Here is a 12,030-nt window from a genome sequence, read left to right on the forward strand (position 1 = left end):
GCGGCCTTATTGCTTATAGCAATCTAATTATAGTTAAGGAAAATGGCGGCATGAAGGAGGGATGAGTGGTGCAACGCATGCGCGATTGCGTATTGAGTATTAATCGGTATCGATCAGAATCCTGTATAAAGAGTGCAAGGTAAAGGAAAATGACGTCATGAACTCATGAAAGTAGAAGGGGTGTAAAATTATGGACATGTTACAATGCTGTTCAGTAAATTGACACATTCAAAACCGACAAATTATTATGCAAAAAAGAGTTTATTAAAAAATCTGTTTATAAATGTGTCACTTTATTTGTATGAATGTAACTAAATTAAACACCAACTTTGTTGTGAAGGGTCTAATTTGCGTGCGCAGATTTGCATTGATTTATTGAATTCCAACATGGCGGAAATTATAGTGCCGCCATTTTGAATTTAGATTTTACATTCTGGTACATAAAATATGGTGTCTTACAACCGTACCGTCTTGGCATGAAGTTTGCGGGATAATTTATGAGAAAACGCAACAGGTAGGATTCAACAAGTACTCGGCACTGAATCTAACAGGTAGCGGCACATACGCTTCAAGTTCAAGAAAACATGTAGGTACCAAATTTAATACTTCTCGTATTTTGATCTGTAAGTCGCTTTGGAAATTTACTAAAATCTTTTGGTAAAAAAGAAAGAGCGATTAGCACGAGCTTAACAAAAGAAACCAACATAGTTGCAATGAATAAATTATTATGATTAGGTACAATGATTATGATTATGAAATGAAATGCGGCGCTTCGGATTAACAATTAAATAAGCATGGCATTACAAGATTCATTCGCTTGCTTTACAGGAAATAAAAATTATTAAGTGACCAAAAGATAAATAATGAATGTGAAAATTTTAACATAACATTTTAATAGGTGGTTATCATTATGTAATGTAGGTTAAAGGGGAATAGAGGGGGGGAGGGGGGTATATGCGTGCGCATTTATAATTATATGAAAATCATAGAGACGCCAAGAAGCAGCCATTGATTTATTGACCGACGTCATCAAAATGGCGGACGAAATTCTGGGAAACAAAATGGCGGCAGGGCAAAACGTAGAAAAGTATTGCGTTACGCGAGTATTTGAAGGAAAACCGATTGACACACAGAAAAAAAAGTTAAATAAGTACCAACTCATAAATCGTATCAAAATGTAGTAATGAAAACACAAGAAAATAATTATTTAGGTACGAGTCGATATATCCTAGTTAAATCTAATAAGTACATAATTTGATACACAATTTGAACGCGCCCTTAATTAGGTATCAACAAAGAAAATTACACAAAGAACTTACCAACAAATCAGCATTCCCGCCACAAACCGTCGATCGCGTCCGCGGCCCAACCGTAAAACATTCAAAAATACCAAAACTCCGACCACTCTATTAACCCTGTCTATTAGCACGTACATTATGGCGCTCAAGTACTGAGATTTATTCAGATTTATGGGCAATTCGCGGCTGCGTTCATCCGAGGGGAGACACAAGCACTATGTGGCCGGGGGAGGCTAGCAGCTAGATTTATAGCCTGAGGGGGGTGCGGGGGGGATGCATCACCTGGGCATGCTCCGTTGCAGTATTCTAGCTGCATCGATCGCATCTGGGCCCGGGGATCAAATTTGCGTGGGCTGTTTATTGACGCACATAGGATGCTGTTCGGTTTCTTTGTTCGCTAATTTTGAAATTATACATGAAATGATTGGCGTATTTAATATTTTTTTTTGGTTTTGGGAGTAAAACTTAGCTAGTTTAACACGGTTTAAAAATTATTGAAGCTCAATTTGTTTTTTTTTTATAAGTACTGCACTTAATCTCAATATTTTACTAAATCCACCCAAAGATTGTCTGAATAGTTTTCTGAAAAGTTAAGGATAAGACCGTTCTTTAATTATTTTTTAAATATTTATCAATTATTTTTAAAAAATAACGTCTAACACTCTACAGGTAGATCGGAAAATTCCCGGGGCAGGTATGTGCCACCGGGAGTTTCTGAAGAAACTGAGCCTAATTGTAACAAGAAAAGAACATGGAGAAATCAAGTAGGTATAGGTTTCCACTTGCTTCCCCCTCGACGCCTACAGACAGTTACAGTTGTTAGGGTTCCGTAAATCCTTTTAAGAAGATTATTTCTTATTTCTTCCCCATGACAAAAGAAATAATTTTTCAACGGATTCCCCTTAAGTACCTACATATTTTTCTTTTGACAGTAGTGAAGCGGTGAAGGTCTTGTAGGTATTCAAATTAATTTTTATCTCTATATAAATCACCAAGTTTGCAAGAACAAATTACAGTGCCACAAACTTATCTGTTCCGGTGACAGCTCACATAAATGTCTATTATTTCTTAATACCATAAGATTTCACGTTTGCTCGTATTGTTAATTCGCTCTTGCGGTGTTAATAAACCCATCTAATCTTTTACAATATGTACAATTCATTAGTAAGTAATGAGATATGGATCAATTTAGTTCGCTCTCACCGGAACAGATAAGTTTGTCGCACTGTACCCGAATGTCGCACATTTTTTTTTAAATTAACAAGTATGAATTTAAATGAAATATAAAATAAATTAAGTAAATGTTAACATAAAATCATGCATTCCATACAATAAAATAAAGTACTTAATAAAAACCAGCATTATCTGTGGGAATGTTAGTAGTTACCTACCTACCTGCCCCAAAGTAGTACAAAACTTCCTTCCTAAGCTTGGACCATTTCGCTGGTCCACTGCGGGTTGGTGGTTGGTTGGATTGGATGTGCTAAATCTTGATGTGCAAGTTTCCTCACGATGTTTTCCTTCACCGCAAGAGCACGACGTATTATGATAGAACCTAATTAAATTCCTTATTAAAAAATAATAACATCGAAAACATGCCATCGGGTTTTGAACCCACGGCTTCTCAATAAGAGGACGAAACGTTATTAGCTATGCCAAAACGGCTAATTATGCATGGCATGACAACAAACTCATTTAAAATCTTGGGCGACCTCTTGAGGTTCCTACGGAATCCTCCTCATATATGATGCCGACTCACACTTGGCTCTTCTATTGTTTGTTTAGATTAATTACCATGACAACCGGGGCTGGAGGCTCCCAGGGTGGCTGCTTCAAATAGATCGAAGCCTACAGAACGTATTGATCTGTACAAAGCCTATTGCTTTTATGAACGATAGGTTTTCCCGTTTCGCTCCGACTGAAATGGTTTTCCCGTAGGAATTTATTGTTGTTACAAAAAATAATAACCTTGTCTGTCTTTTAAGCCTTGTTCGCATTACGTTATAATCATATAAAGGTTGTCTGGAAGATCGGTATGAGCGATAAGACCGCCTTTTGTACCTTAGTTGTTATGTAAAATTGTTAATTATTTATTAGTGTACAAATAAAGAGTAACCTAAGTACTCTATCTAAATCTCCAATTTAGTCGAGTGGACAGTAATTTAGACATGAACATTAATTTATTTACCTACTCACAAAATACACACAATACTCGTACAAGCACGAGCAATGAAAAATTTCCAGTGACACGGAACGGCAATGGCAGGTGGAGTAATTAGAACTAAAAGAATTAACTTGAATAACGATTTGGTAAATTACTGGGCACAATTTTCGTTGTTCAGTCAGACACGTTTAGATCATCATCATCATCATCATCAGCCAATAATCATCCACAGCTGGACATAGGCCTCTCCCAAGGAGCGCCACAACACTCGGTCCTCGGCCTTCCTCATCCAACCACCACCCGCCACCCGCCTAAGGTCGTCAGTCCAGCGGGCAGGAGGGCGTCCCACGCTGCGTTTGCCTGTTTGTGGTCTCCACTCGAGAACCCGTCTACCCCAACGGTTATCGGTTCTTCGGCAGAGATGACCAGCCTACTGCCACTTCAGCTTGCATATTTTGATAGCTATGTCGGTAACCTTAGTCCTCAGACGGATAACCTAATTTATAATACGATCCATCAGGAAAACCCCAAGCATAGCTCTCTCCATAGCACGCTGAGCGACTTGAAATCGGTGGACCAGTCCTACCGTCAGTGTCCACGTCTCTGCACCATACGTCATCACTGGCAGGACGCACTGGTTGAACACTTTTGTCTTCAGGCTCTGAGGAATGGCCGAGGAGAATATGTGACGAACTTTCCCGAATGCAGCCCAACCCAGTTGGATGCGCCTTGCAGCCTCCTTGTCGACGTTGCTTCTGCCTAGCCGAATAGTATGCCCGAGGTAGACATATTCTTGCACAACTTCGATTGTTGCCTCACCAACGGCGACCGGCTCCGGTTTGATGTGAGCATTGTACATGACTTTCGTCTTGTCCAAGTTCATACCGAGGCCTACACGTCGGGAAGCAGCATTTAGGCCACTTAGCATCTAGCTGAGTTCCTGCAGAGATTCTGCCATAATAACGATGTCGTCCGCGAAGCGGAGGTGTGACATGTAATCGCCATTTATACATATGCCATGTCCTTTCCAGCCCAACGTCTTAAAGACATCTTCCAATGCATTGGTGAACAGTTTCGGAGATATCACATCCCCCTGTCTCACTCCACGTTGCAGTTGGATAGGTCTTGTCTTGTGGTCCTGTACTTGGACAGTCATAGTAGCGGCATTGTAGAGACATTTCAACACCTCGATATAGCGCCATTCGATTTGGCATCCCTGCAAGGATTCCAAAACTGCCCAGGTCTCGATGGAGTCGAAGGCTTTTTCATAGTCCACAAAAAACACACACGTTTAGTTATAGTGCGAAAAAGGTCTACGGAAACTAGGCCTTTACCGTTGTTGCAGCAGCAGGGAAGCGGAAGTAGACTGAAGAGAGAGACTATCAATAATGTCAGCAAGAATATTTATAAAGTAAATGTAAAAAAAAACGTTTATGAACAAATTTGTTTACATTTTGTGATGTGGCTGCAAATTCCACACTAGCCGAACCTGAATCTTTCTTAACATTGTTTTGATGTCAAATAACGCTATTTCATTACTATAAGCAGATGATAGGGGGATGGAAAACCAATTGCGGAGGATTAGGTATGAGGAAACTCAGAAAACATTTATATTAACAATGTCTTGGGACAAAATTTAAGTTGTTTTTGTTTATATGGTTTCAGTTGCCCCAACTTTGCTGCCCTTTTATAATCTAAACGAGGTTTAAATCACCATAGCCCGTAGGTAAACAATTGAGTTCGTAACTGTTGCTCCAACTCGTACCAAACACGTTTTAGAGTTTTCTCACGTGTCATTGCTCAACGCTCACCCTACCTAATAATGATGGATGGTGCATGAGGGTTACTCTTACACTATACTATAGTTAAAGAAAAACGAACGAACGAGAGCTGTCGTGCAAACGGCACGTTTAAAACAAGGACATAAGAGTCGTGGCGCGCGCAGCAGCGCTCCGAAACTTACTTTTTCGTCATAGAAAGTGACCCCCAGAGACGTGGACACTGGCAGTTGGATTTGTAGGTAAACTATCAGTCTGTCAAGGTACCAAAATTAGCGTGAGTCACCCCTATACCGAAACCCACAGGCAAGTAGTGGGTACAGGTTGGATGAGGAAGGCCGAGGATAGAGTGGCAGAGGACAGTCAGACACAACTTATATGTTTCACAACTGTGGTGGCGCTGATTTTACATACTAATTTTTTTGACCAAGCGCCATTTTCTTTCGCGAATTTACATAATAAAATTTTGTTTGAGAAATTAAAATGTGAAATTTCGCGAAAAAAATACATTTTCCATAATAAAAAGTCACGTTACCAACAAAGTTTATAAGTAAGTATGGGAAATGTATATTTTTTTTCGCGAATTTTGACATTCTGATCTCATTTCCGGGCTTAGATAATATAAGTACCATGCTGCACACGTAGGTTTTGGCTTAGTATTCTCTTTTTTGCAACACCCTGTATATTTTGTTAAATGTAGCATGAGTCTTACTTATGACGTTTGATTCTGAAACCTCGTAAATTTAGTAGGGGAGACCGGGGACAAAAGTAACAGTTTGTAGATTCTGTCTGATTTCTCGTAATTAATAACATTTACGATAAAATTAATATAGTCACATAAAACTTTCGTATATAGTCTACAAATGTCCATTATTACTTTACTTAATACATCTCGAATTTTAGCATTTCTAAAGCCTCAAAAAAAAGGGAAATCGTTACTTTCGACCCCATGGTCAGGACGAAAGTAACAAGGCATGGGTCGAAAGTAACAACCCATAAATTCTGCCCAATGTTATAAATACGATTCAAAAGAAAGAACAAAAAAAACAAGCAAATTATTTAGTTAAGAAAACTTCTTAAAAAACTATCGAAACTAAAAAAAACTTATGACTTATTGACAAAACTAAAAAAAACTTCTTAATATAAACTGTAAATGAGATCCATCATTTAACCTGACTATTTGATAAGAAGTGGTTTTATTTGTGCCATAATATACAATATTATGACACAAATATCTAATCAAAACAACAAAAAATAAAAAATTATAATGTGACATGGCAAACTTACGTAAGTAATTCGTTACTTTTGTCCTGCCGCGAGCTGTTAATTTTGTACCCATCCCCATTTTTGAAATATCAGGCGACATAACTTTAAAGCAGAACGTGTTATTCGAAAACAATTTATGACATGCTACAGACAATCTTATAATGAATCAATGAACAAATAGTCATATGGTTCTTGGCATCTTAATTCTACGTAAACACTAAATGAATAAACACCAAAAAACTTACTTTGGGTGTGTAAAATCACGAAATGCTCACTAAAACAACCTTGCACCGCGGCACGGGCGCGGAAAATGATATCATGCGTGGGGGGCATCGCATGCTGACTACCAGCTGTCGCTTGGGACGTTAAGGCTATTGGGGAAGTCCACAGAGTCTTTGTTACTTTCTACCCGCTGTTACTTTTGTCCCCGGTCTCCCCTATTTTTTTCTTTGAAAACCAACAAATGACAGGTAAAATGTATGGATGTGACAGCAGCTGTCATAGGGTTCATGCTACACTAATTGACCAAGTATAATCGAAAGACCCGCGTTTCTTCGTGATCGCAGTACAGAAGTAGCTCCAAGACTTGGGCCCAGACCAGCCACCATATTGAACATACACCTACGTCCTGCGCATAAGTAGACAAATAGCTTTCCGATCAGAGGGTAAAATAATAAACACAGACAGACAGGTTTCCGAACTCTAATCCCCGTGACCATGGCAACGCCGCGCGTCACCATGGCAACCAGACAGACCCGCCGGGGGGCTGGGGGGGTAATACGTGACCACTGGTGGCGACAGCGGCATGGTATTCTGAGGAAACGATTCTATCCTATTACATTATATGTGTGTGTCAAGCATACCCAACAGTGGGCGATAGAAGGCTGATGATGATTATGATGGCATTCTCTGTGGGATTGTAATATAAGTTCTTGCACTTGGCACCTTCAGCCCCAGTCTCCACACCTCAGAGGGGACCTAAGAAGTGTCTTCCGCGCATTGTTCAAGTTAAGTGATTTATACTGCACTCTACCCACACTAGCTTTACTTTTTCCAGTTGATTACTTGTATTTCTTAAATCTGTGGTCCGAGACAAAGTTTAGCAACTTCTATTGAGAACTTATTGGAATGATAATTTACTGATTGTATAGAAGATAACATCTACCGATACAGCGTTAACGAATTTGCATGTATCTGAATAGGACTTTTGAATATGATATTATTATGCTTCTATCTACAGGGAGGTACAGACTGGGGTTGATCTCACCCCACGGCAGACGGCAACATCAAAGCAAAGGATTACATGCCAACATCAGTGTATGCCTACATTGATTCTAGGTATTTCACTGGTATTAATCAATATGATTGAACTTAGATTAACAATGTACAAGATGGTGTGTCACAATATAAAAATTAAGCAAAATCTGTACGCGTTTCGTTTACTGACAAACTGTCTTAAACCTGTACGTCTAGTACAGGTTTGATAGTTTATCTAAAACTATAATAGTTTACGTTTTCTCGCATACAAAGTGGCGCCTCTAGCGGAAACAATCATAAAATTTTGACAAATGATGTATGCAGATGACAAAGGGAAACTAAAAAAAAAATTCAAACCCGTACTAGACGCTCTGATGACAATCATTGTACCAACAAATAAGGTCACAAATCTGCTTACCGAACTATTTCTAAATAAGAGCTCAGTGATAGAAGAGGAGTGTTATTTGTCGAGACGTTTCTTTTGCACTGATACTCCATCTTGTTCGTATATTGATTGTCTAAGCACGCCTACGTGTGTGTTCATACACTGATTCTAGGTATATCACTGGTATTAATCAATGCGATTGAAGGATTACATTATGACGGGGAGCAGGGGAAAAGTCGCTACTTCTGTGTTATGCTCAGTTTAATTTGTGTTACTCTATGAGTTTATACAGTGCGTTGTTTTTCGGAACCGATAAACTTTAAGGGTAAATTCTACGAGTATACCTAATTTCATCGAGAAAAAACCCCAATATGTGGGAGTCTAAGTAACTAAAATTAGATTTTCTTCTTCTTTTAGAAAATCATATCTCGAGATTTAAACGCCTTACAGACATGAAATAAAATGCTTTTATCCGCAAAAAGTCATCTCTATCGATTAAAAATATCCACAACTGCTTAAAAGTTACATAAAAAAAGTTCAAAGCAACTTTAGAATGGCCTCAATTTCTAGAATATTGAGATTTGACCCTACATATGGGGGTTTTTTCTGGATTAAATTACTCGTAGAATCCACCCTTAACGTTTGTCGGGTCCGAAAAACAACACACTGTATAATGTCCTCCTAGCCGAATTTCGACCACGGCGGCCAATCTCAACTAAGATCAGCCATCTACGCAGGAGTAGATTATAGTGCCCAAGTGTGTGCGCAGTACACAGGAGCACTCTCTGTTCCATCACTCTCATAGCCCAATGGGACGGATTGACCGACACGACTGGAGAGAGCTAGGCGCAGGACTGACTGCTTTACATGCCCATCCGACAGCATGGATCGTTTCACTGTTTCGGACATCAGGTGATAAGCCTTCTATGTTCTAACCAAACTTAGAACCACAATTTAGAAACACAAATTGATGGTCCCACCCGGGAATCGAACCCGGGTCCTCTGGGTCATGAAGCGAAGCTTCTACCACTAGACCACAGAGGCAGTTAACACACTGTATATTAGAGTAACGGATAAGGTCTCGGCTCTTATTCGTGAGGTCGTGGGTTCGTACCTTACCATGTACTTATGAATGAATTGATTAGAAATAATGAATTTTAGAAGAATTATACCACCTTATGCTTTAGTATTTTAGAACGAACTGAAGCATGTATGAGGCATGGATATCTAATGAAGATGCTGAAGATTAAATTTTAGCAATAGTTACGAAACCATAAGTTTTTCCACTGAAAAATTAGTCTTAAGATAACATTCATAGAGTAGGTTTTTATAATTTAGTATTTTAAAACATTATTTAGCCAGAACTAGACCAGGAAATATGTTATGTTATTACACCATTAGTGAAAAAAAAATCTACGAACTTTCTTGATCACTTGACTTTTTACAGTGACATTTGACCAATTTTTTTTCCAGGAAATAAGATTCATAAAAAACACTTTATTGAACCAAAAATCATTGTTGCAAAGTCACCAAAACTCCATTGTAATTAGACCAGCAAAACCAAAAATCTAGAAGGAAAGTCTTAGAACACAATATTTTTCTTCATAAGTATTGTTTGGACTAGTCAAAAGTTGTCACGCTGTTAGCCCTTGGGAAGAGTGGGGTGGTTTAAAGGTCCCTTTTTTATTATATCTCAGAAACCTTCCTTTTTTACGCTTAATTTCTTTATGTAAATAAAGGTAAGTATACTATCGTAGTACTCACAAGTGATGGTGATGCCGCGCTGGCGCTCCTGCTCCATGTAGTCGGTGACGGTGTTGCCGTGGTGCACCTCGCCCATGGACCGGATGGTGCCCGAGTAGAACAGCATTCGCTCCGTGGTTGTTGTCTTGCCTGCAACAGAATGTGGAGTTGCATAATGTCTTAGGGATATTCACTAAATAATAATTCTATAGCACTTTAAAACATTCTATAAATAAAACAGGTACCTAAAACAATATTTTGTAATTCTATTAATAAAATTAACCTAATATTAAAGCATAATTTTATGGGGTTAAAATTTGAATTATTCTACATGCTGTTAGATTACGCACCTATAGTTGGTTCTAAAGACTTTATGATAATAACTTGCTTATTGTTAACCCTGTGTTATTAAAAACCAGAAAAACACTATGAATTTTGTACTTATATTTTTTCTTACATAACTTCATCTAAAAATAATTTCTTCGATTGTGTGTCATGGTAACAGACCGACAACACAACTCAGGAACCCTAGTATTTTATTTATTGATCTAGATAATTAGAAAGGTAAATAGTGAAACTGCATATTGGTTTAGCCTAGTATGAATCATACAGGTGAATGAAATTAGGAATGTAAAAGAATTTATCGTCTACAAACAGTAAGTTAGACTAGAGATTAATGAGAAGACCAATAATTTAAGTAATTATCAGTTAAAATAACATCTGAAATTCAGGAACTAACCTGCATCTATGTGTGCAAGGATTCCTATGTTTCGTATATTGTCGCTGTTATATTTCTCTCCAAGGTTTGATGTAGCGCTGAACCTACGCAATTGTGCATTCCTAACGAGTTTTCTGTAATGGTTTAGGGAACAGATAGCTTTCATTATTAAATTTTTAGATTTGTTTTTCCCGAATAAAATGAAAATTTTGAGCCGCACAGCTGACTATGACATATAGATTGACACATTGACAGTGACAGTGACATCTGACACTAACAGTATACCACAGTCAAAAAAAGATTAAAAAAACAGAAGCGGGGGCTGTTATTATTCTGAGGGCAACTCACCATTAGGATGAATAATGCTATTTACATGACCAAATTATAATATCCTGCAAGTACCTACCCTCAAGTTTATTTACCTGACCTCTCGGAACCGTCCTACGACCCGCGGACGCAGCAGTGCTACTTGTGCTAGTGCACTACGAGTGCGCCGAGTGTTTACCTAGTGTGCGACCCGCGGCTGATCAAAGACTCGTGCCGTGACCCCCCACCTTCGTTACCACGAAGTGTTAGTGTGCGGCCCGCGGCCCTGAAGGAAGTGTCCTTCAAGCCTAACTACCACATTATAATCTTGAAGAACATTACAACGTTGCAGAATGTAGCTTAAGTTTTTACCTTTTTACTATGAGCCAACTAAAGTTTGTACAATTTATGACTCCTCTAATTATAGTGCCACAATCTTATCTGTTCCGGTGGTCAAAATGTGTACTAACGAGACGTCATTGTCAAACGTAATTTCATACTCTGTGGCACTCTGTGCGTTATTTGAATTGTCAATTTCTGCGAAGAGGCTGACGCTACGTTATTTAATTTGTTTTGTGATTTTCTGGGTGTAATAATGCCAAAAGCGCTGAAAAGTGATGCAAGAAAAGTAATACTAGATATATTGGCTTTTAATGCAAGAAGAATAACGTATTCAGGCGCCTTTAATTCCGTTTGAAAAATTGGAAGAACGAGTTGCAGCGGCTACAGGTTAGTGTTGCCAAATATGACGAATAATTTTACCCATATACTCACATGTAATTTTATTAATATTTTCCCGAGAGACCCGTACCCCAGCAGTTGGGACGGAATGGGTCGTGATGAAAGTATATAATCTTTATTTTTCTTTGATTACAGGTGTGAGTGAAGCTGCGAACCTTAGGCAGTATACCAAGAAGAATTTCTCGCACCTGCAGTGATTTTAGACGAAATAATGATGATTAATGACATCTTCTTCTTCCACTACGAGTATCAAGGGTTGGCTGGAAGAAATGGATTTTTGGCTATCAGCCTTTGTACATTGTCTGAATTTCTTTTAATTTTATGCTCTTGTTTCTTGTTAGGTACTTTAGAAAATGAAAATAATAAAGTGTTCA

The 12,030-nt window shown here is 38.5% G+C and overlaps 1 protein-coding gene across 2 annotated transcripts in view; it reads right to left on the reverse strand.

Moving 5' to 3' along the window:
• Positions 1–10,842, reverse strand: part of LOC105384239 (ribosome-releasing factor 2, mitochondrial) — a 40,840-nt gene extending 29,998 nt beyond the window's left edge. The window contains exons 1-2 of one of the 2 annotated variants that reach the window (XM_048630252.1): positions 10,631–10,842; positions 9,913–10,041 (exon numbers count right to left, since the gene is read on the reverse strand). In XM_048630252.1, coding sequence (XP_048486209.1) covers positions 9,913–10,041; positions 10,631–10,775 — 274 coding nt within the window. In that variant the 5' untranslated portion in view covers positions 10,776–10,842. Of the gene's footprint in view, positions 1–1,319; positions 1,495–9,912; positions 10,042–10,630 lie in introns of those variants that run through there. The other variant, XM_048630253.1, reaches the window with a different exon arrangement.
• Between the last annotated feature and the right edge of the window lie 1,188 nt (positions 10,843–12,030).

The sequence above is a fragment of the Plutella xylostella genome, chromosome 25 (assembly GCF_932276165.1).
Source record: "Plutella xylostella chromosome 25, ilPluXylo3.1, whole genome shotgun sequence".
In the NCBI taxonomy this organism is placed as follows: Eukaryota; Metazoa; Arthropoda; class Insecta; order Lepidoptera; family Plutellidae; genus Plutella; species Plutella xylostella.